This window comes from Ostrinia furnacalis, unplaced genomic scaffold, assembly GCF_004193835.3.
Source record: "Ostrinia furnacalis isolate ACB-3 unplaced genomic scaffold, ASM419383v2 OfSCF2780, whole genome shotgun sequence".
Taxonomy (NCBI): domain Eukaryota; kingdom Metazoa; phylum Arthropoda; class Insecta; order Lepidoptera; family Crambidae; genus Ostrinia; species Ostrinia furnacalis.
Genome location: NW_021133019.1, coordinates 534,583 through 561,103, shown reverse-complemented (window position 1 = coordinate 561,103; position 26,521 = coordinate 534,583). Strand labels below are relative to the sequence as shown.

General features: G+C 34.1%; 1 protein-coding gene across 3 annotated transcripts in view; it reads right to left on the bottom strand.

Annotated features, from left to right (window-relative positions):
* Positions 1-3,965: 3,965 nt before the first annotated feature.
* Positions 3,966-26,521, bottom strand: part of LOC114356314 (uncharacterized) — a 29,271-nt gene continuing 6,715 nt past the window's right edge. For 2 of the 3 annotated variants that reach the window (XM_028309412.1, XM_028309411.1), the window contains 10 exons: positions 22,703-22,764; positions 10,735-10,822; positions 10,373-10,486; positions 9,705-9,844; positions 8,454-8,852; positions 7,920-8,189; positions 7,331-7,427; positions 5,767-5,885; positions 4,959-5,030; positions 3,966-4,174 (listed from right to left, as the gene is read on the bottom strand). In XM_028309412.1, the coding sequence (XP_028165213.1) occupies positions 4,058-4,174; positions 4,959-5,030; positions 5,767-5,885; positions 7,331-7,427; positions 7,920-8,189; positions 8,454-8,852; positions 9,705-9,844; positions 10,373-10,486; positions 10,735-10,822; positions 22,703-22,759 (1,473 nt within the window). In that variant the 5' untranslated portion in view covers positions 22,760-22,764 and the 3' untranslated portion in view covers positions 3,966-4,057. The remainder of the gene's footprint in view (positions 4,175-4,958; positions 5,031-5,766; positions 5,886-7,330; positions 7,428-7,919; positions 8,190-8,453; positions 8,853-9,704; positions 9,845-10,372; positions 10,487-10,734; positions 10,823-22,702; positions 22,765-26,521) is intronic. The other variant, XM_028309413.1, reaches the window with a different exon arrangement.

Here is a 26,521-nt window from a genome sequence, read left to right as displayed (position 1 = left end):
TACTTAGGTTGGTAGGTACTTACTTATTTGATTTTAATGATAATTACTATAGGTACGTATAATTTTAATAGAAAGAAAGGTCATTGAATGACTAAGTGATTCACTCACTCATCACGAAGTCTCGGAAACTACAAGTCTCAAAAGAGTTCTCATAGGGGTTAATGGTCTATCTATTCCACTTGGATCACCTGGCTTTGATCACCAAGATGATCAAAGTGGACTCCAGTTAAATGATTTTTTTAGTGTTGTTTGATCACCTATAAATAAATCATAACTCTGAATTGTCACATACATGTCCAATTTGTTTAGTGCGGTTTTTAGAAAATATCAAAAATGTTACAAAACAAAATATTATGTAGTACAACAATTGGACATGTGACTATTCAGAGGATGTGTGATTTGTTTGTAGATGATCAAAGGACACTAAAATAATAATTTAACTAGAGTCTACTTGGCTCACCCAGGACATCGTATCCGTGGGTGATCAAAGGCACAGAACAAATTCAAAGGACACTAAATTGTCGCTGTAAGTCCACTTTGATCACCTGGCTGATCAAAGCCAGGTGATCAAAGTGGAATACACCTCCTTTTAGAACGTAGGTAGTCACTAAGACGAAATTTTGCAAAATTCAACCCTTATGGGAGTTAAAAAGGGGGTTAGAAGTTTGTATTGCAGTCCTCGGTTTTTAAAGTAAGAGACTTGAAAGTTAAAATGTATGCTCACTATGATCTCTAGATATTGTGGAGGTGTACATATACTGTTCGGTACACTGTGGTACTGTGTACACATCGGTTTGCCGACGATATTGTGGTCATGGCAGAATCGTTGGAAGATCTTGGCACAATGCTCGAAGACCTTAATCGATTTTCCCAACAGGTAGGCCTGAGGATGAACATGGACAAAACGAAGCTTATGTCGAATGTCCATGTTGCGCCCTACCCAGTTTCAGTTGGGAGCTCAATTCTCGAGATTGTCGACAAGTAGGTATGTCTACCTCGGACAAACGATCCAGCTAGGTAGGTCCAATTTCGAGAAGGAGGTCAATCGTCGAATCCAACTCGGCTGGGCAGCGTTCGGGAAACTACGCAACATCTTTTCGTCCAAAATACCTCAATGCCTGAAGACTAGAGTGTATAACCAATGTGTGTTACCAGTGATAACTTATGGCTCGGAAACGTGGCCTCTCACTATAGGCCTTATACAGAAGCTCAGTTGCACAGCGTGCTATGGAGAGGGCTATGCTTGGTGTTTCTTTGCGAGATCGAATCAGAAATGAGGAGATCCGTAAACGAACCAAAGTCGCTGACATAGCCCGACGGATTAGCAAGCTGAAGTGGCAATAGGCAGGGCACATAGTACGCAGAACTGATGGCCGATGGGGCAGAATGGTTCTGGAATGGAGGCCGCGTACCGGAAAACGTAGCGTGAGACTTCCACCTACAAGGTGGACCGACGACATCGTAAAGGTAGCAGGGAAGCGCTGGACGCAGGCCGCTTCCAATCGATCAACATGGAAAGCATTGGGGGAGGCCTATGTTCAGCAGTGGACGTCCTATGGCTGAAATGGTGGTGGTGGTGGTGGTACATATACTGAAAATGTATCATTAGAAATCAACTACGGGGGCTAAGGAGATAAAAGGAGGGTTGGAAGTTTATATTATGAAAGTCCTATGTGTTTAAAGTAAGAGAGTTGAAATTTAAAATGTATGCGCTATAGATGCTAAGAGCGGATTTTACGAAACTCCACCCCTAAAATAATGGAGTAAAACGAGGTCCACGCGTACGAAGTCGCGGGCGGCCGCTAGTTTAATATAGTACGTATAAGAGTTTTTCCCATACCTACGTCTCACATAATCATACATACTAACATAGTAATTATTACTATCGTCATCATAAAATGTTATTTTTGCTTTTTTAAAGGAAAACTAGATTTTTATCGATTTGAAATTACGAACATCACTAAAATAGTCATTTTTTTAATTTATTACATTGTTGCCTCAATACTCAATATTGCATAGCATTTATTATCATACCATCATTTTGTTTAGTTTGTGTTTCTGAAACGCTTCTCATCGCTATGTTTTACATTTTTAGAGCCCTAAATAATGTTCTAGTTTCTATTTTCTGGGAGTAGGTAAGTACATAATACAAGACCCATGCTAGGCTAGTGATGCAAGGTGTTAAAAAATTAATTGAAATACACGAGTAATTAATATATTTTAATTTTAGTACATAAATAGGATATAAATAGAGGATTAACTAATACAGGCGTTTATTTTCTTTATACGCTAATCCAAACATAAGCCTCAATGCAAAGTACGGTGAGTTTCCCTTTATACAAACTTATGGCCCACCGGTTTATGCCCTCTTCCCGCACTGGCACGTAAGTTGCAGCTGATTCAATTCTCGATACATCAAATTTAGTGACTTTGTAAACTCCTTTTTTATAAACACATGTTTTCGGATTGAATTTGATTTTTGCACCAGTCAGAATAAGTCTGAATACAACATTCTGACATGTTGATCCAATCCAACTGATACTATACCTCGATGGATATCTCGGAATAGCAATCTTCAGGCTCCACAAATATCCAACCAAGTCTTCAGACGATGAAATGTTGCCGTGAACATAAACTTTATCGGTTGTGTTGTAAGTAGAAAAATAATAAGTAACTAACTTGTTATCTCTTTCGTTGGGAGCTCTACAATCAGTGACATTAACTAACGTCGATTTATAATAGCATATTATTATACCAAATTGTAATATTATGAACGAACATATCCATAATATCATTTTCATATTTTGGTATAGAAACTGTAGATAGTAGTAGACCTAGATACTGTTTTGGAAACTACTTAAAATGTTTCAGTGGATTTCACAGTAAATATGTCTAAAGTAAATTATGATTATGTTATTTGTGGTGTCCAACATGATTACCTACATCAGTCATTATCCTTGTTTGAAATTATTGCGATTATTATTTCTATTATCAGAGAAATTATCCATTCGTAATTTATTTATAAGTAGCCACTTCAGTGTCATCATATTTATTCAAATATTATTTTTGTCCATCGATAAACGATTTTGCATTAAAAACGTTGTCGTATTTTTGATTAATCGTTGCTTGTTTAATGTACTAGTAGGTTCTATAGATTTGAACATACATCAATTAAATAGTAGAATTTTTTAACTATTAAATTCAGGATTTACTGTCACACAACGTTTTTTCCTACTAAAAAAATGAAACTGTATAATATCATCGTTTTTATACTTATTCAAATAAAATTTATTTACCAATATATGTTAACTGTGAAGAATATTGAATTATGCGCAAACGCACACCCACCCTTGAGAGTTCCGCCAATCGTTGATTGCGAAAATATACTTTACATAGAAAGCCATGGAGTGCTAATTGCCGGGAATGTAACAATAAAAACAGATCTTGTGGGATATCTTTGGAGACTCAAAGTAGAAGTCGATAATGGCGATGGAAAATTTCATCGTGCTGTTAACATTAAATTAACATGTAGTCATATTATTGTGAAGCTAATTTTGGGAGCAGTAAATGCCAAATATGACCAAAAAACGTGCACGATTAAGAAAGGCACTTTATTTTATAACAAGATTGACGTGAGCAAAATCGATAGACTTGCTAGGTTACCAACGAGAGAAATAGGATTAAATCACTGGCTAATAAGTATTTTTAACGCAAATGAAACAATATTATGTATACAACTTACTGTCATGATTTCAAATGATAAGAAGAGTGTTAAAAATGGTTAAAGATATACACTTGTACTGTGCACATGAATAAATTAAAGAATTGGAAAAGTTTGCGTTTCATTGGGTCAGGTATGTACCTACATTGTTCGTATTTTAGAAATAAGGAAATAACTTCGTAACACAAAAAGTTTATTTTAAAATCTTGTATATTGGGTATCCTTAACTACCTAAGTCTTTGTACAACCTTTTATAATATTTTGTATAACTACAAAATCTACAGTAAAATATACCTAACTATCTAGTAAATCTAGTAATATATTAATTTGTGAATTTTAGTGGGATTCTGCGGTTTCAGATTTTGTTGTTTCTTGTTCGACGATAACAACTTTGTTGCCCCGTCTTCTGCCGTGAGGTCCCCGGCGGACTCTTGCAGTTCCATTTTCTGAAACCTGTGAACCAAATAAAATAATTACTAAATAAATAACATTTTAAAGGACTGATGTAGGAACATCCAGAATAAGATGAGAAAATTCAAGAATTATGAATGACATAATTTGCGTCTTCGGACTGGTGGTTTCTATTCCGAACTGCTGTGCCATAAGTCATGGATTCAATCAACGAATAATGCAATAAATAATTCTATTTAATAAATCATAATCATAATATTATTACGTATGTATGCCTATGTGTTGGTGTTGGTATTTACTATACACGCTTTTAAAAAGCTTTTCAGTTTATTCTAGTAAGATTGTACAGTAAGCGTTAAATAGTTCATGACACTCAAAGTTGTCAAAAAGTTCGCAACACGTCTGTGTTGGGCCGTTTCCTGACCTGACGGTGCGATAGCGGCCCGGCATCGGTATGCTCTGTATGCGCGGTACCGAAAGCTTACCGAGCGCCTATATTTTTATTGGAGCGTTCCTGATTGAGTCTGTGCCGCGCCGCTGCCGCACATGCCGCGCCAATCAGGAAGCGTGCATTCAAATATAGGCGTTCGGTAAGCTTTCGGTACCGATGCGGTATACCGAAACGAAATCGTACCGATACCGCACCGCCAAGTCAGGAAGCGGCCTTACAATTGGAATAAGGTTGTGTTGCAAAATTTTTGGCTACTTTGGGTGTCACGAACTATTTGACGCTGACTGTATGTAGTGTAAATAATTATCCAAAGATCTTAACTTATTTTCGTAACTAATTAACAAAAAGAATAATTAAAACCAAATGAATACTAACCTGTACAGATTTCTTTGCGGGCACGTTGTTTTCGAGGAACTTGTTTACAGCACCGAGGGTGTTAATTGGTATCTAAAATATAAAACAACGTTAATTTTCTAAAGAAGGTTTTTGCCCTCGTAAACAAGGTAATTTAACATAATATTTAGAACAACAAGTCTAAAATGACTCAATATCCAATTTAAACAACAAAGAAAAGTAATTACAATAAGCGCCATTTGAATTGAATTTAACAGTCAGACGTGATAAAATCGACTTTTACACGTTGGTTCTATCAACACTTTATTTTAAAATGCATAATTTTTAACAAATATTAAAAAGTTAAACTCACCTTTGGTTAACACCTTCCGCCAGTTACTACTTATAAAATCAAGAGTTAAGTATTTACATAGTAACTATGTTAAAAACACCAAATCCAGCTTGATATTTTATCTATTTATTTAGTCCAATTCTTACCTTAACCGTAAACTTTGTGCCAACACGCATTCAAAAAAATTGAGACTTGAAAAAGCGCCACCGAAACGAAAACAACATCCAAATACCAACAAAAACAAAGTGTATTGCATAAAAATATAATTAGTGGTTATAGTAATATTTAAAAAAGTAAATAATATTAAGCACAGCACAGGAATTGTAAATAATACAATATCTACACATAAAATACTTACTGTAAAAGCTTAAAATTTTCAAATAATATGATAAATGATTAATTTTAAGGAAATAAGGTTATTAGCTGAATAAATATAAAGCATAATATTATGAGGTTAGAAGCCAAAATTGTGTGGAAATTAGATGATGATGAACTTACAGCCAAAATGTCGTCTATGACTCTAGACACGTTTGGTGTTTCGACTGACACATGCGCAGCTGATGTTGATAGGGATGATGGTACTTCATGCTTGGCAGATATCAAGTCTGAGTCGTCAGCTTGGGGAATGAATAAAATGGGTCAGTATCATGCTGTGAAGAACAATGCTTAAAAATAAGAATAGTACAGACCACAGCACATCAATGGTGAACCTTAAGTAGGAGTTGCAATAATTTATTGTTTTTTTTTTCTCTTCTCTTCTCTTGATACGATTTTGCTACAAGAATGACGTACTTTCTTTCTAATGTGCGGTCGACTGTACAATAATGCATGGTTTACTTTTTAGTTACAAAAATCGTTTGCGAAAGAATATAGGCAAACGTAACATTCAAATGGAATACGAGAACGATAACAGAAAGATTAGAATAGTTATTAACAATTTGAACTCAGTAAGTAAAGATGAAGTTTAATAACATTCAAATGGACGTGTAGTGTGTAGCGATAAATAAATTAGATAAGGATGATGCTCCAATCTTTTTCGTTTGAAGTTTACAGTCTTACCTATTGAGCCGATCATAAAAAAAAAACATTATAGGTGATACCGTAAAGCTAGAGTATCATTGGTATTATGAGGGCAACGAAGCTGCAAGATTATCTCTGAACGCTCCCATGCACTGGGTCGTTTTGTGGTCCTTATCTCTCTGCTATAAAATGGGTATAAATACATGCGTTTCGCGGGAATCGTGCAACACAATTACAGGAAATTCACGCGAAATAGTTTCCAAACTATCGACTGACTAGCTTTCCGCCCGCGGCTTCGCCCGCGTGGAATTTTGTCTGTCACAGAAAAACTTTATCGCGCGCGTCCCTGTTTCAAAAACCGGGATAAAAACTATCCTATGTTCTTTCCCGGGACTCAAACTATCTCTATGCCAAATTTCATCAAAATCGGTTGCGAGGTTTAAGCGGGAAAGCGTAACAGACAGACAGACAGACAGACAGACAGAGTTACTTTCGCATTTATAATATTATTATAGTTGGGATATCGGAATAAGCAAAAAAAAATACAATTTGGAATTTATTTTCGCATACAGGGCTTTACCTACTTTTATTTAGGGAGGCCTAAAGGGTTTTTTCTACTTTCTTTTATTTTGATCACTTTACATTATTTTTATGTTCTGCAGTAATTTCATATTTTAATCAAATGAAGTTGATCCGTAATCTCATTATTATTTTATCATTAACTCCATTTAACTTCTTTAAAATTAGGTATAATTTTGGCTACCGTTTTGAATCACCAAGTTATTGATAATCTTTTGGTAAAACAATCTTTGAAAATTATCAGATGGAAAAATAGGGAGCAAAGTCTTAACGGTTTCTTTGTAAAATGCAGAGCTTAAAATGCACAGTAGAAAACTATTTAAGCTATTTTTACTTGAAGCAATCATAATAAAATCACGTTCAATCAATCTTTATTTTACAAAAACGTAAAGAATATAAAATTTACTTAGACTAATCAGCTTAGAATCTTAGGTCTATTGTATCTAATAATAACCGTGAGCACCTGTGTGGATAGAGGCCGACTTCTGAACCGAAACGTTGGTACTGCCGGCGGCGTTTCCAAGGAAATTGCCCACCGCTTTCAGGGTTGAAATAGGGATCTGTGGATTAAATGAAACGTTACAACAATTTCCGTTTATTTCGCTATTGTCTTTTACGGTGTTGTCCTCGATTATGAACGGAGAGATCATTGAAAATTTGGGTCCAATTTCAGCTCTGTGCCTATTTCCTTAATACGGTTTTAGATTAGACATTGTATTTATATGCTTTTGCTACTCGATGAGAGCGAATTGTGTAGCTGTGTTAGATGGTATTATTTATTTACTGGATAACTTGTGGCAAAATATGCTGATAGAGATAGATAACATTAATAATATTGAAGTACGGGTATTGATTCCTGTTTACGTATTTTTGCAGGTAAGCTATGTGTAGTTAATTTCACTATCAATATGACACACAGAAGGAATCGCAGACTTCTAATTAAGTTATAACAAATTCTGGTCACAGCAAGATTTTAATTATTAGATTCCTTTTGATCCAATCAAAAGGAATTGGATAATTGCATGCCTAAACAAATTTTGTAATATACTTACATTGAAAATATCCGCGAAGAAGTTGGGATTCCGCTGGAACGTCACTTGTTTCGTGTAAACCTGTCCAGCGTTTCCACTAGCTCCAACATCAGCTGCTGCTCCAGCGTTTGCTTCTACTCCAACATCAATCCTTTTCTGGATAGCTGGTTGAGGCTGAGCTACGGCTACATCGCCTCCAACGTACGCGATCTTACGAAGGTGGTGGCGAGGCTTGGTGTGTTTGTATACGTGCTTTTCCACTACCTGAGGTGGTGTCTGCACGTAGGTGGTCTGCAAATTCGTAGGACGATGTTACTCAGTAAACTTACTGTAAGTTAATTATAATCAAATAATTGGTGAACACAAATTTGTGCAATTATCCGGGTCTGCTGGATAACATATACAGATGACGATGAACATTGAGGTTACTTTACAACAAAATACTTTTAACTGACTGAAGTAGGTTTCTGTGCACAATGATGGATCGTGAATGGCTGCCAGTCTGTCTTGTAGCCACATTTTGTACACATAACTAAATAAGTTTCACCGACCAACCTGAGGACTTCTGTAAATACTATTCAATTGTGGTCTCCGCCACTGTGTCTGCAGTCTATACTCAACCTGTGGCATTCTAAATCGGATATTCATAACACTGTCAAGGTAATTATTGAAATAACTGCCCGTTCTATAGTTTGTGGGCTGAAACAAATAACTCACTTCCTTAACTACGACTGGTGTTTGTTCTTCTACAGATGGTTTATCAGCTGCCAAAGGAACAAAGTTGACTTCGTTTGCAGAGTCAAATTTGAATTCTTTGTGAACTTTTTTGACGTTTGTTTGGTCTGGCAGAGGTTTTACTTCGACAGTATCGACTTTTCCTTTAGCTCCTCCAAGGAAGGAATTAGTTCCAGAATAGGTAAATCCGTTTGCACCAGCACCAGAAGCATCTCCTCCCTGTAATAAATTTGATATTTATAATTCCTTCTAAGAGAAATAATGAAAAGGCATCAAGTACGTACATATTTCATGCAAACATGCGCTCATGCATGAGTCGATGAAAATATCTGAACATTTCCCCATAACGATTAGCATGCTTATATTTATTATACTTGTTACCTTATAGCCAAAATACCATTTAACATGAACATTGTATCCATGTCTTGTGGCAATGACACGATGATTTGTTTTAGTAAGGAAAACAATGATTATAATTATACAGTGAAAAACGAACACACATATACACACGAGTAGATTTTGTTTTTGTTTATACAAAAACCTTGAGTTAAGACCAATAGAAAAAGCAAAATAATAACAGTAAAAAAAAAAAGTATTGAAAGATTAAGGGAAAGGGGTTTTCGTGATTCCTTATCGCCAGACTGTGTCCAAAAAATGAGTTGAGATTTGGACATGGTGCATCTTCTCACAGATGAATTCTTCTGGGAGAGTCATCTCCTTGTACTTCCATTATTTTCCAGAATAATGAAATTTTCAGTTTTAAGATTTTAGTAAACATAGTTGTTAGTCTTAGTTTCTGTAAAGTGTGCCCACTTGAATGGTAACAAAGTCCCTCCCATCCTCTCCAAAACCACTGGATTAACAAAATAATTTCACAAACTACCATCACGTTTATTAGAAACATTGAGTATTACGGACATTACAGAATTACAGAACTGCAACATCTTAAAAGTTTATATTATAGTCCAGCACCAATTAATATTTCTTTTCGTTAACACGCTTTGCTTTTTTCTGTTCTTTGCGCTTTCTCCTCTCTTCTTTTCGCTTCTGAGATGCTTCTTTGTCACCTACCAGTCCTGATGAGGCAAATTGGTTGCCTGCTTGAGCTGATGCGAAACCGTTCCCTTGCACTTTATTTCCATTCACTGCGCCGCCGATACCAGCTTGCGCGGTAATTTTGTTTCCTGCTGTTGCTCCAGCGAAGAGACCACCTAAGACATAGGCATATTAAAGAAAATCTACGTTATTTCTGTATCTTTCAATAAATGCTTTATTAAGAGCTACTAATGAGAATTACGTCTGAAAATGTGACTAAAATTAGTCGTTGAGATAATCAAGTGCTGCTAGGTGCTGTATTTAGGCCTATTTAATTACTCAGACGTTAGAATAAAGTTCGTGTTTAAGTGTAAATCCAATTTCATTATTACGCTATCCAGAGACAATGGGCGTTCATTATCATGTAAATACAGACAGTTTGAATACTTCCTATTGTTGATTAAATCTCTTTGATTTTATATCCTACTTAACCTTTTCTTTAAGAGGTAGCTTTAAAGGTTATACCTACTAAACATTTCTAAAGCCCTCAAGTTTAATACAAACATTACGTGGGAGTAATCTAAAGTTTTGTTGAAGAAAATTTTACTGAATTAAAATGGAACTTTAGTGAAATGATCTAAAATTGCCAATTTGTGTGCTTGAAACCATTGAATGTCAAGAGAAATCAAAGAAAACGTATTTACCAACTGGTCGACCATCAGAATTCATTGAGCCCCCGAAGCCAGCATGTGCCGCTTGACCGTAGGGTGTCCCAGCCTCTGCGAAGAGCCCGCTACCAGACGAGCTTCCATTTTGACCTGAAATTATTGTAACATGAAATTTAAAAAACCTTTTAACTTAATATACCTACCTCTTTTGTAAGTTAATTGGAATGGAAATTCTAAATTATCCTCATGGATAGTTCGTAAATATAAACAAAAACGATAATTTCTAATCACTAATAATGTAACAACGAATTATAAGGGCTCAATTTCAAACTTGCTTTGTTGATGTTACAAAATCAAATACGCTTAAATTTAGCCAATGAAATATTGAAAATGTTTACCTAATATGCCACCGATGCCGACTGCCGCATGATAACCGCCGAAATTGACCCCCAATTTGCCGTCATTGAAGGTAATCCATTGGGGGGCCTGTGAACAAATTAAATTATTATTTACCATGGTTGATTTAAGGGAGCCCTTGTGTTTTGTCTCTCAAAATGTTTCATTTCCTCCGCCAAAGTTAACAATCACTGGAGTTTAATTTGTGGAGTGGTGTTCCCTTTGTGTTGTTCAACTGACTGTTTTACATAAACTGAGGGAGAGACCTCGCACCCGTCGAAATTGTTTTTTTAAATGTTCATAAAGAATAGTTTTCGTTGCTTTGATGTATTATAGTGAGTGATGCAGCTTCGTGGCTCTAGTAAGTCTTTACTGTACTTAATTCCTAGTAAAGTTACCTACTCATAACCTGAGACATTTTTTTTACGTTTAGCTTTTGTGTTAGTAGTAGGTAAAAAGTGAATGATATTTTATGAACGATGAATATCAATCCAAGTCCTACAGATTGTTGATATAAGACTAAGTGTTCTTTATTAATTACAATAAAAATATGTTTTAATGTCACAAACAACATTTACAACTGATAATAAATTATTATAAAAACTTGCTTAATGTATCTTTTGAAATACGTGCACAGTAAAAAATTGGTGTGAATGCACTATAATGTGATCCGAGTTATTTAAAGGTCACGACTGCAGTAAGTTACGTACTTAAAACTTCATGTAGGTATCTCTAATCTACTGAGATGTCAGTCCGCAAGTACCGTTCCTTAATGCAAAGATGCATTAAAGAGCGCTCACTTGGAACAGGCAAACTTCATCTAAGTAGTAAACAAAATGTAAGAGACTCGATTTATTTATAGTCTAATTTTGTCTTGACTGTACCTCGCGGCACGTTAGAGCCATCTGGTGTTGCTATTATGAGACAGCTTCCATCACAAATTTGCAGCATTTCATCTAAATTATTTTCGTTTGGAGACTTTCCAAGTAGTTAATTACAGTTTTTGTGTGTTGCTGTCTTTTGAATAATGCTTAGTGGTTCCGAAATGAAAAAAAGGTTTTTTGTATAATGAATCCTTGAACTATTGATGTTGCGGGTAAAAACCCAAAGCAGCCTTAAAAGACCACAGTTGTACACGTTCTGATGGAAATATAAGTTATTACTTAGTATTAATAACATAAAACTAGCTCATTCGATAGTTTGGATGTTATGAATAACTCAATGTCAGAATTCCGAAAAAGAAAAAGAACTATTAATAAATCTCGACATCTTGAATAACTTAGGTCTTGTTTCATACGATGTTCTCGTAGTTAATTAGGTATTTGAGAAGTCAAGGAACTAAAAGGAAAATGAAGAGTTTGCTGACCCAAGGAAGTTAATAGAGACAACACGAGAAAGTTGAAGCGTTTTGGCAAAGTATATTTTGCCATTAGTCAATCCGACAACAAACGCTGTAGTTAAGTAGATAAGGTGAGTACACATTGTAGATTTGCAACATCAAAACAAGGCGTTTTTTTCCCGACTTGCGCACGTACCATTATTAAGTTTTTTGCTCTTTGAGATCGTGGAATAATACTATAATTTTTACCTGTCACTTTTTTGTTGAAGATCATTGTTTTTTCTTTGCAATCTTCATTGCATTGATATGATTACATATTATACCTAACCAATCGTTAGTAAAACTTAATAATTTATAAAAATGAGGCAACTGAAATAATAAAGGTACAAACTTTTACTCATATCAACCAAAAGTTTTTACGTCCCAAAGCATGTTTTAAAATAACTAATAAATTAATATTGTTTTAACCTTATCAGTTTGGTTTTGTTAAGCTTTGAAATTGACTGTTGTTAATCACTTGCGATGCACCATCACCTAAACTTTCTTATTAATATAAATCAGTAGTGAGGTGACCTGATGCTCCAGGCTACCCATTATTGGTAATAATATAAGTTCCTGAGCCTTTGTGTTATGTAATATTATTGGCCAAAGTGCTTCTGATCATAGTTCAAAGAAAAACAACAGCCCGTTCTACATCAACATTAAAAGTTTTTTTAAAACTTACTCAGTTATTATTTTTTATAACAAAAAAAATTACATGGTAACATCTAATTCTGAATTTACGGTTCAAAATTTTTTATTAAATAAAATTTGTTATACATTAGTTACAATACTACCCACTTATACCATAAAACCAAAGCTCTCTTCCTAACATTAAATTGTGAACCAAAAGTGGTGGGAACTTTTTTATCGGGGAAGAAATGCATTGAATTGCATACCTACCCTGCGGGGATAGGGTAGGTTATGTCACTATGTGGGGCTCACCAAGTCAGAAGTGGGACCTAATGTAACTTAATTCCTTTGATTTAGCTGTTCCTTCTATGCTGCGAATCCCAATAGGGAAATTAATCTTGCAACCAAACATAATTACTTATACGATGAATTTGCTATTAGTTATTTACGAGTTACCTGAACAGATAATGCATTTTAGCGTAGCTAATTATTACACTAATTTAGTATCTGTTTGATCGACGTATTGGGTTAATTAGGTATTAGGTATTTCATGACGTGATTTCGTCATAGTCGGTTCATATGAGCCAAATACAACATTTTGATTCATCCTTCATATTTTTATGTCAACCATTTATTTATAAGTAGTTTTAGGTCTTAGTTTCAAATTCAATAGATTCATAGGACGTTATTTTTATCACTCATTCCATAATTTAGATATACGATACCATATTGAATCTATTTAGACTATCTGAATTCATGGCTTAAAAAGAACTCTCTCCTTTTATAAACAGTTGAGAAATGACAGATTAATCTTTACCTTGAGAAAAATAAATCGTGAGGTTCTTAAGAAACAATAATTTTAGGCAGAAGACGCGTAGATAGGTAGATATTTCACACCTAACATTACCCACTTAGTTTGGAGTCTCTAAAAACGTTGGTAGACAGTAGCATTGTTAAAGGAGTGGTACATGTAAACATGAATTTCATTGTAAGAATTAATTTACATTGAATGTGAAGGTTTTTACGCCCCTTACGAGTTTAATTTGTGCGTTCATCCAACAGCCTTACGAGCCAGCGTACGAAGCTAAAACGTTTTCTACATTCAAAGATCGAAAAGAAAACTAGCCTTACATACTTAATTTTGTTACATTGATTATGAAGAAGGTATTTTTAATTATATTTTTATCTCATTATTGTATAATTATTATGTAACAGTAACTGCTGTATACTTAAAAAGTGCGATTAAAATATAAAATATCACATTTAATTTGTGGCATTGAACTAGGAAGATTTTGTGGACCCAAAAACGTACATCCATCATTAGATGGAATTGTAATCCGGAGCCATGTTGTCACAAAAAAGAGATATTTGGGGAGACAAGATTTGTGCTAAGCTTCTAAAGGATCAATTATTATTTCATACGCTACAGTTACTATATCCGTCAAATATAATTAGTAATATTATTAGTAAGCGTACCAAGGCGTGTCCACCTGTCAAATTATTCAAAGGCTAACTAGAGTTTACTAAATAATGCATAATATGCAATAAATTATAGCCGAGATATTTCCGCCGTCATGTCAAAAGTAACTTGTACAATTTTGTTCTTTAACTTTGTACGTTAATATGTTATTATTGCACTTGACGTTGTTTATTTGTTTATGTCACTCAATTATAGCAATTAGCTGTAACTCTACCGACTCTACGCACTGGAATTTAATCATTATGATCTGCAAATGGAAATCGTCGTTACTAGAACTGTTTAAGTGCTAACGTCACAACACAAGAAACGTATTAGTCGTTACCGTAACGTATTAATGAATCATGGAATCTTACCGCGTAATAACAGTGTAAGTTGCGCCATTAGTAGTTGCACCATAGTAAAAGATGTCAGTAAAGTATAGTATTGCGCGTATGTGACACAAATTCTCAGATTATGTTGCTTGTAAGATGGTTGATGGTATTTAAGACAAGGCAAGAAATATAATTATTCTAAGTAAGGTAGTTTTGATAAACATTATCATGTAGGTACTGATGGCGTCACATACAAGCTCACTTGCAGTATTGCGAAATCAAGTTACTAAGTATAAAGACGTACTACTGTTTTCTTTTACTGTGGTCATACTCCGATTACAAACTAGTGCATTATAATAATCACTGCCTTGTACGTTATTTCTGGTACATTCGAGGTTGTTTATTTTTAAACCTTGTTCGATATGATGCAAAAAATAAGTTATTATATTACATATTAAATTAAGTAAGCTAGCAAAAACGGAATTGTTACTTAAATCCAGAAGCTTAATTGGCAGCTCCGGATATGAACTTGACATGAGTGAATACATATTGACATTTATGGATATTTCATGCATATTTAACATGTTTTCGGTGATTGGATATTTATGGTCAGTTATCCTTTTTTAATTTGCTTGCAAAATCATCAGTGACAAGTTAAACAATGTCCTCAACAAAAAATCGATTTACAAATTGGAATAGTTGATCGGATTCTGATATTGTTTTATTTGCATATCACAAAACTGTATTTGATGACAAACTGCGTTGGGAATAATTGATTTATTGGTTTGTACTATCTATCGCGTACTTGCACAAACTGACAGCCCGTTTGTTTGTGCAATCACTACTAAATTTACTGGTAGGATGCAAATTCAGTTCCAATTGGCGTTTAACTCAACTGTAACAGCACTTTAGTAGTAATTTTGCTGGAATTTTGCTTACGTTTTAAAGATTTAAACTAGTTTATAGATTAAGAAAAAATATGGAGAAACATTTTTGCTACGATTATTAAATGTGAGACATAAAAGCTCATCTGTTTTCACTTAGATTGAAGAAAAAGATCCTTTTTATGATGACATGTTTTTTTAAGATTTATCTGATTAATGAATGACCTGACAATAAATCCTTTTAATTACCTAAGTCAATTATTATTAATTTTAAGCCTTAGATACTTAAATTAAACAAGTCTATGTTACACATAATAACACAGCACGCAGAAAAAGCATTTCCATGTTAGTTTTGAACCAAAATATTTACACTAAGCTTTCATAGCTATGTGTAAGTTGCACTTCTCAGTTTAAGTGGGAAGTGGGAAGTGCGAAGCAGTATAAACCCAGTTTGCAAATTACACTGTCCAAGGATTAAGTTTTGTCCACTTCCGGATGCAACTTTGACCGGGTTTGTAAGTTTTAGGTCACAAGTGTTTACGACACCTACTTATACCGACACTGAGTAAAAGATTTCAAATGTAGCCAGCTAAGATGCCAAAGTGGTCCAGCTTAGCGTGCCGTCTTCGTACATTGAGGAGTACTAAAAATAAAAGAAATAGTTCAGCTTAATTTTCCCGGGAAAAATAATAACGATATCCAATTTGCTGTGACGATCAGAATTCACTAATTAATATAATTCTGCTGATTTGTCTTAAAAGTACACTATAGTGTGACAGGTCATGTAAGAAATAATAGTACCTACCTACCTATAATGACGACATCACGCAACGTACGTATAGAGTAAGAACAAAGGTGGTGTTGTCATTGCGTAAAATACGTAGTTATTCTTCCAATCATTCTAGCTAGAAAGAGGAAGAGTTTTTGTAGTACGAGTATAATAATATGTCAGTTATAAAACAGATTGGCAGCTAGATTAATTTACATAACATTCGGAAACAACATGACTGACTTTGATAATATGATTTCAATGGAAATTTAATTTATATCAAGTAATTTTTGTATATCAAAAAAGTAACCTGTCATGTATTAAATGTACATTTACTTCCTTTAAAGTTGTTTGGCGCAAAATGTTTTTATACCTTAAAGTATACACGACTGAAATTTCAAGAAAATCACGTAAACGTTAGTTTTCTTCAACTAAACATCACTAGCAGTTGAAAGTCAGTCATGTATACAACTTGCCAAGTCGAAAGTTACGACTTGGCAACTTCAATCAACTCGCAATAAGTTTGTACACGGAGCACAAATTCTACTAAAATAATATGAATCGTTCTAACAAAAGACAATGTTATCACTTTAGAAAGCGAATTATGTAGAAGTTCTTACGTGTGGTATAACTTGTACGAGCGTTGTACAGTCTGCAATAATTTATACATCTGTTCTTCAAAATTCATTCTTAATTTTGTCAATTAATTTTCAACTGTACACTAAAGATGTAGTGTTGCTTATTTTCAAAAATGTTTGACCGACGTTGGTCACGTTTCTCCACTCATGTGGATATCGATTCGTTACAAAGCGTGATGACCACACATCCCTCAGGATCTGTGTGTTTTCCCGGATTAAAAGTTACCCTCGTCCCATTTCCTTAGCAACAGTATCGGATGTGGTACTAATCCATTTTAATAAAAAAAGGTCTTTACTTTATCTTGTAACTGATGTTTTGGGCTGAGTTGCACTACTTATCTTACTTTAACTACAAATACAAGTCACAAACGTCCAAAATCTGTTAAACAATAACATAATTAACTTTTTTTTAAAATAAAACCGACTTCAAATGCGTGAACACAAAAAAAAACTAAAAATTAAAAATATTGCGTATAAAACAGTTCATCCCCAATTTTCCACCCTTGGGGGTGAAATATTTTCTTCAAATTCGCATGAAACCACCCTTTTAATAATACCTATTCAACAAAAAAATAATCGTTCAAATTGATTTATAAAAAGTTCATCCCCAATTTTCCACCCTTGGGGGTTGTTTTTTCTATTATTAAAATTAAATGGGACCACCCTTGAGGTATTACCTATACGCCGAAAAAAGATTTGTTCAAATCGGTTCATAATTGGCGGATTTATCACGTAACAAACATAGAAAAAAAACATACGGGTCGAATTGAGAACCTCCTCCTTTTTTGAAGTCGGTTGAAAAGTTACTGTCAAAGTTAGGTAGTGCATGTGCAAATCAACTTACAATATCAACATTTTCACACACAAACAGACAATATATTTAATATTATTTCTTAAACATTTACATAATAGAGTTGAGGTAAGAAGCGTATTGCATAGTGAGATGCTCATAAAAGTAACGTTAAAGATGGTAACCAATTACGTTGAAGCACAGGTTAAAGCTAATGGAAAGTATATAGTTATATCAGTTTATTGGTCATTCGGTTGCTATGATACCACAGCATTTTAGATGGGAATAAAAAGGGAAAACATTACAACATCTGTACATAATTGCATGAAAAATTATGCAGTTTTGCCATTGACCGACTCGTCGGTTATGCAATCCATTGTGGCGGTTACCGACAATTACTATTCACGATTATTTTGAACCTCGCAATTGTTGCGACACGTTGTTATTATAGCCACGTTAGTTCTACTCACAATGGGAAGATTGCGTCGATACAGCTATTGATGATTATATGTGACAGTAAATATAATAAACAAATAGTTTGAAAGCGATTCCGGAAAAACTTTTTTTGGGTTCTTTTTGTATTTAAAAAATCCCGTGTCGTGTAACTAATAGGCTTTGAATTAAATATTTATGTTGTGCTTTTTCTGTACTTAGATTGAAATGTCCCAAGGGTATCTACGTCTCTTTGACAAATATCGTGTAAGCTCGAATTCACCCGATATCACCGATAGTCTAGGTATAATGCAAACACTCCATTTGCCCGAGAACTTGATCCATCATTCGCAAAAGGTATATTTTTACGTTCAACTCCCGAGAGTCAAGTAAATGTTCGCGATTGACATTTGAGCCAGCGGAGCACGACTCCCGTTCTCTAGCAAAACGAATACAACGGTAGAGAAAATAAAAATCGGACAAGTGCGAGTCGGAATCGCACACGAAGGGTTCTGTACCATCGTACGTGATTGAACGCTGTAATATGTTTTCATTATATCTATTAACTTTTTTCCTTAACGCTCTCTATGTGTTTTTATCGACGGTCAAGTTTCCTGATCCAAAATCTTGGCTATTGGCAGCGCGCAACAGTGAGAATGAAAGGTGGGAATAATCATAATGTTTATTTTTTGTATTTTATAAAGCGGCAAAAGAAGTTCCCATTCTGCGAAAATGTCAACTGTCTGTCGATTCATAAGATTGGCCTCTACATACCACTAACAGATGGACGAGTGGGCAGCAGTAGGGTTTCTTTGGCACCCTTTGTGTACGGAACCCTAAAAACAAGTCATTCTCGTAAAAGAATATTGAAATCTGCTTAGTGCTGGTTCTTGGCCGTAAGTTAATGCATTTATTGTTGGTTGGCAATAAATAAATTACATTTCCTGCCCCAAACGTCTGATTATTATAAAATGGTTTGTCAGAAACAGGAGCCGCTGTCATACGCCATTCCGATTTCCCGGGAAGTTTGTCATTTAATGTTACCCATAACACCTAGTAAGTTTTACAAAATACAGACATGACATTTACCATTTTAATATTAAATTCAATGGAAACCACAGCCTTGATAAATACTCTCGTTTCCAGAAAATGGGTAGAAAAGTTTCACTAAATGAAATCTTCTTTCGCAGCCTATGAAATGTGAAAGTTGGGGTTTCATAGCTTATTACAGTAGACAGCACATCGTATTTTTAAAAATATTTATTGCAACTGCGTAAGATGTCACAGTGCCAATGTCTTTGTACACATTTAAATAATGTATACTTATTATAATTATCTAATGATTACCTACCTATAGTAAGCATATCTATACTATACCTACCTACCTAAATTGTCTGCTTAGAATGAAGAGAAGTAGACAAGCAATCAATCAAAAAATCAAATCAAATCAAGCAATCATGACGTTTACGTAACTTAGGCTGGGTTGAACCATCTTACTTTAACTGTGACAAATATCAAAAATCTGTCAAACTCCATACAAAACACACCTGTCATCGTTATAGTTACTGTTAAAGTTAGGTGGTGCAAATCAGGCTTAGTAGGTAGCACAAATTGTTTACTAGGTATTGGTTTTGAGTTTCAATGCAATGTTTAAAGACCCTAATTAAACATTTCCTTAACTTTTGAAGATATCCCAAATACTAATAATTGGAATTGTTGAAGCTTACAACCAACAGTTTCTGCGGAACGAAGTTTGAATGAACTTGAACTGATTAATTAATTTTGGTAATAGGACTTGACAGATTTCATTTTCGGAAGCGAACATTATTGAGTTAAGATTTTAGTAGAAATAGACGTGTTGCTTTCGACAGGAACACTTTTTTTGGCATTTTTCTTTTTATTTATTGCCGTATAATATGCGACCAGCACCAATAAAAGTCTACTAAAAACAGGGCGAGAAAATGCGTGGTTTTCCATCGAAAATAAAATCTGATCATTATCTGCCACATATCTGAAATCATCATTATTTTGCTCAAATGAATTCCATTCATTACAAATATGAATGGATGAAATTCACTGGGATAAAACAAAGCCATTTCACGTAACGTCGAGACGGCGGATCCACAATGGGAATGACGGCTCATCAAAGAGTCGGCGAAAAGACGTCACGCTCCTTATCCCAAAAGACTGACCGACTTTTGAGTTTAATATAATTTTATAGCCATTCACAAGATCTACGAATATTAATTACGTTTCCATAAAGTACTTAACGAGTGTGAGTCAGGTCAGAGTGCAACTAGAATCTGCGCGAACCGTGTGGAGCTTGAATGAGCGACTTTCAGCTAACTCCTAGGGCTGTGCCAAGCAGGTAGCAGTATTTGTGACTGAAGTTTGTGATTTATAACTAAGACTTTTCTAGCTATTTTACATAGGTATTAAAATATTATGGTTAATTTTAGTTAGTGTACGTAAATGATAGCGTAGTGTTTCCACCTTTTCTGAAGGTAGGACACAAAATCTCATAAGCTAAAATTAACATAAAAGTTAGATACCTACAATAAACAAGAATGCATCGAGTTTGCGATCAAGTGACGTTATACGTTTGTGTTGCCATCCTATACAATATCTAGGTAAGTAGTAGCGTATTGACAACTCATAAAATGGTGTCAACTAGAACGGCGTCAACCCTACTGCATACATGCCAACAATGTTATCGGTGCGTAAACTCGCATGTGCAGGGGTTTGTTAATAGTATGCCACCAGCGGGCGATGTGTAGTTTGGTCGCTTCTGAACACCGTGTTTTACCCATTTTTGCGTGATTGGGAAGAACTTTATACTAGAAAGAATTTAAGGCACCACCTAACTTTAACGGTAAATATACCGATAACCGGTGATTTTTGTATGGAGTTTGAGAGATTTTTGACGTTTGTTAAAGTTAAAGTAAGATATTACAACCCAGCCTTAATTTAGTGAACGTCTTAAGTATATTTTGTTATTTTTCTCTGCTTTTTGGTTTGTTATAATAATTCTTTCCCAACAAATCCTTTCAATAACCATCTGCTTGTTAATGTTACACTTCAACGCGTTATCCTCAATTTTGCATAAGCGGATTACTTTAATTTCCCTGAGTGTTCCTTAAAAGCGAGACAATTTGGACAAATCGCTTTCTTTTCCGCCTCCGCCAACAGTCTGATTGTGCAACAATTACTTACTTGTTTTCTTTTCATCAAATAAGGCTTATTTTCTTTCCCGGTAATAAATGAGATATTTAAAAAAAATAGCAGCAGGTAAGGTTAGCTTTTTTTTTATTTGGTTGCAAATAAAATAATTGCTCTTTTTTATCATTAGTAGCTGACCCGACGGCGGCAATGTTAGTGTAGAAATTGAAGGATTATAATCTCCTCTAACCTCTAATATAAAACTTTTGAATGTTGAAAAGGAGATTAAATATATAAAAAACTCAAAGTGGCTTACAATTTGATGTTCAAATAAATATTTTAATCGGTATGGAAAATTTATGGGTTTTAATTTAACTTTAATCTGGATTATTTTATCTTTACAGCTGTATGTTTTCGCCTTAAAGAAGATTATTCTAAAGTCAAAGAGAGCTCAAAAAAAGTAGTAAGAAATGCATATAAATAAAAAATTGGGCATGGATATAGAATAGGAAACTTAAAAATTGGTCAATTTAAGCTCATTCGAAGCACTCTTTCTCAAAAGAGTTTATTTGTAAGCCCGATAAAAAGTAGCTTAAGGTCCTAAAACAACCTAAGCTTTTTGACAAACTTGAAACGAATCTTGGGATGTGTGTAATATGAAACTTCACCGAAATCCCTTGATTTTATGTCATTTTCAATGCCAAAATAGTAATATCTTGTTATATTAGTAGCATCACGAACATCTAATGAGATCAGTAGTTCTATGCTTCTGAGAATAAACTTCGTACCTTTGAATAATTTATAAGTATAGGTCAAAGAAACCACAAAAGGTTTTCAACTATAACTGCAATCCAAACTGGTTGGTGGGTTTTTCTCTTTTTCCGAATTACATGAGCCCTGACTGATTACTTTCGAAGTAGTACTGGTACTTGTTGAACAAGTTTGTAAAGATCACACTATGTTATTTTGTTACTTTTAACTCCAAAATGTTATCTTGCCTACTTTTTAATAAGTTGCATTGCTAAACATTTACCTTCATCAAGTAAGCAGCTGTCTCATTAAACCAAACCTTAGTATTCGTTATTTCAAGGACAACTTACTGTCTACTATTATATTGGTCAAAGTCCAAAATGTATTTGTATTAAAGTGTCTATTAGAAATTTAAATTTCATCAGCCGTTTTATCTAAAATTATTACTTAACAATTTTTAACATGCAAAGCAGTCTTGTAAAAGTGACAGCGGTAATTTTAATGTTAGGGAAATGCCACAGCCAATAAAAAATGCTCTTTCATCAGCAAATAATGTAATAGTTGCATCAAGATTTTTTTTTTAAAGTTATGAAGTACCTACTTCGCATCTAAACAGACTGATCAACTGGTAAGCAACGAAAAAATTAATTATCATAGCTCAAGGCGAAAGAACTGAAAGCAAATAGTAATTCTAGAGAATATTACAAAATAAAAGAGAAATATGCTTATGAAATAAAATTACTCACCGCATAGCATTGTGACACTAGTGCCGTCGTTAATATAAATGCTGCGAACTGCCTCATTTTGTCTGTAAAGAGAAAAAAATGCTAAATTAATGTTTGTTTATTTTTCACTTTACTTATTTTGTTATAGTGAGACAAAGATGTAAGTAAGTACAAGGTAATTTTGAATTTTGTGTTAAAATCTGGACATTTGGTACAATAAAGGGTGGCATCTATTATTTATTATCCGTAAAGTTTGTTTCTTGACGAAACTCGAGCTAGAATAAATTGATTTTAGAATCAATTTGACCCTAAATATGCCTTTAATGAATGTAATCTGAACAGCAATTTGCAGATTCTCCCATTAAAAATAACTCAAAGATATTTAATACACGGGATTGCGTGCAAGATAATAAAACCATTTACGTTGTTAGATTTTGTTAATTAAATCTAAACCCAAGGAGTAAAACTCGTTTATAGCGTTGGCTTTACAACGGAAAACCTGATTAGTTTTTCAGCTTGATTTATAAACAGAAACTGAGGGAATTTGATTTTAATTTTATTATTAACCAGACATTGTTTTCATTTAATCACCGTGAAAACACTTTTACCCTTACAAGACTTAGAAATATTTTTTAATTAAAAGTTGCATTTATCCATTATAATTAGTACTAATGTTATTGGACCATGATACTGAAAAAATACTCCCTAAGACTTTATCTTAGGTTATGAAACAAAAACACAAAAAAGGATTTTTTCGTACGATTTTTTAACAAAAATAAAAAAACCGGTGTTTTATAAACTTGCCGCTACTCTACAATCACGAGTAGGTTAGGTATCATTAAAATCACACCGCGGAGGAAGCGAATATCTCATAATGTGCCATACATTATTCATTCAAGCAACCACAGTACGTGGAAGAAATTTTTAATGCCTAATGCATGCTTTTTTTATTAAGGAAATAAAATATTAAGATGATACTTCTGGTGGCTTTTAAAGCATTCTCGTATTTAGACAACAAAGCAAACATTCATTTGAGAACTGTTAGAGTAAATTTTTATCAAATCCACCTTCAGATTAAATTCGAAAGAACTTGAATATTACAGAAACTACAATTTTATAAATAGAAGATATTTAATATGGGTTTACTCGTGTATTGAGTTTCGTAGCCGTTTTTACAGAGATATTTATTTTGTTTTTAAGTGCGGTAAAAGCATTTGAAGAGAATGAAAACAAAATAATAGTAAAGTAGGTATTTTGTTTCAATAATGAACTCACCGAAATGTTTTGGTTAAAACTTATTTCCTCAGACGTGTTCTCAAGTGAGTGAAGTCACTCGTATTGTGCTTGTATGAGAGTTCAGTGCGGTCTTAAATTCTCTCAAACAGTATTTAAAAGGTATTTCAGGCAACCCGCATTGTCTAAACTTCCCATGTATTTGGGCAACGGAATGTTATAGACATGTAGGTACATATTTTGTCTATCAGTCCATGCGGTTATTGTGTGTAAGATTTTATTTGGATGAAGTTCTCAGTATTAATGTTTTCCGAGTAAAATTGCTGTTTTAAATATTTTTTGTGTGCGTATTTTTTGGTGCTACTCCAACGTTTTTGCATTCATTACATCAGTTGAGGCAAAAAATATCATAGCTATCATTGTTAATTGTGAAGTTTGCATTTTTACTCTTCATTTTTGGAGGAAGGATTTAAAATTTATTATAAGATATTTTTCATTAAAATCCAGGTACTACCTAGTGGGTGGGTAGAGTAAGATTTTGCACCAATAACAGATTGCCTCTTTGTACTGCCGTCAGCTCCAACTTTTAGATACAATAAATTGTTTAGGATGTCATTGAGAGGTAATTTGCAATAGCAGAATACATTATATGGTTAATTGTCTAGATTAGATAATTACTGTTGTAATGCGAGTATAACAATAAAATTAGCTACGTAGTAATAATAAAATAACAATAATAAAGACCTTATAGCTTATTACATTGGAAAAAAATCTCATTATAGATATTATCAACTTTCTTTCCTCATTTCTATTAATTCATTGCTGTATCCATAGGGATGATCTAAAACATCTATTAGGTACGATATAATTAAAGTTTATATTTTTCCGGGTAGATACTGAAATATTCCGTGATTCAAAAAAATATTAAAGATTTTTGGGAAAGACACCTGTGAACTAGGTCATCGTCCAGCAGATATTATTAATTTTACATAAAAGTAACAGGTTCTGACGTATAATTAATAGATACTTAATCTGACTGGTTTCATTTGAAGACCCAGTTCATAGTTCGAAGTCGAAAATGGAAATTATTTAAAATTAATGTGGCAGCAGTATGTAACAATATTGATGGATTTTCCCGTCACGAATTTTAAATTAACAATTCGTTTTTATATCTAAAAAGAGGATATAAATGGATGTTTTGACCTCCCCGTCTTACGACACGCAGCATGGACGAGCACGGCCGCAATGCACTTTGGCGTTTTGAAGCAACATCCTAGTAAATTGCGTAGTTTCAACATGTTGGTCAATGTTTTGGTATAAATCTATAAAGGTGAAGAGTTTGTTTGTTTGGACGCGCTAACCTCAGGAACTACCTACTAGTCCGATTTGAAAAGTTATTTTTTGTTGGATAGCGCATTTATCGAGGTTTTAGGATATATAGCATCACTCAACAGCCAATTAGGGCGGAGCAGTAAAGAAAAATGTTGCAAAACCGGGAAGTATTCAAACTATTTTCACGCGAACGAAGTCGCGAGCATAGCTAATCGTTGTTATAATAACGACGGACGTGTTGTGTGGTTTGTGTACCGGACTAAGTTAGGGGTCGAGCGATTGATACCCTTTAATACAAACATGAATATGTTTGTTTTGGTCAGGGTGTTTTGTAAAAACATAATATTTACAGCAAACTTGGGCTTAGATGGAGCCTTGTAAAAATTTCCAAGGATGTAAGCCTTACATCCAACACTGTAAGGGATATTTTAAACAGTAATATCCTTAAGACTAGTAGCTCTACACATTTAAATACCTTATTAAACACCTTAAGGAAGTAGTACGCGTTTCGTACAAGGTTAAGGCATTGTATCGTGTTGTATGTTCATTTATCAGAACAGTGGAAGTTTGTAATTATTCTATTTGCTAAACACGGATAGTACGTCAAATTATAATGTAAATATAGGAAACATGTAATTTAACTAATCATCATCATCATCATGTCCTTAGTGCAGTAACATATTGCAAAAAGGTCTCTGAACTAAAGGGAATTTAGTTATTTTTTTACTCCAAAGAATTCGTTTAAAAACTGCCATCAATGAACCCGTATGTATACTACTTTTAACTATTTAGACGATCTGTCGAATTCTCTCTGGCAGTAGAGTCACCATTCTCGTATGAGATGGCCACTTTTGTTTAAGCAATCAACTTAATGACAATTATTATTCCAAAAGATATAACAATACACGTAGCTCTAAATTTTTTGGGATTACCCAAACCGCATTCGATACAATTTAACCTTTGTACATCCCGGATTTGAGACAATGAATAATCGACATTAATTGTTATCGTTTACCTGTTACGGTGCAGCATCGGTTAGTCTTAATCGATTACATCAATCTCGGTAATCGTGTCATAATAATTCTCGTAAATAACCGAGTCCGACTTTCACTTTATCTTGCGACATTATATTTAGCGCGTGCGCATGAAATAGATAGGGATGTTGATTTCCTCTGAACGCAAAAGGTTAACAGGTATTTGTTTTTTTTTTATGTAGAACAGGGCAGGTTTTGACCGCTATCGCACCAGATGTAAACTGAGACGCGATCTAGGGTA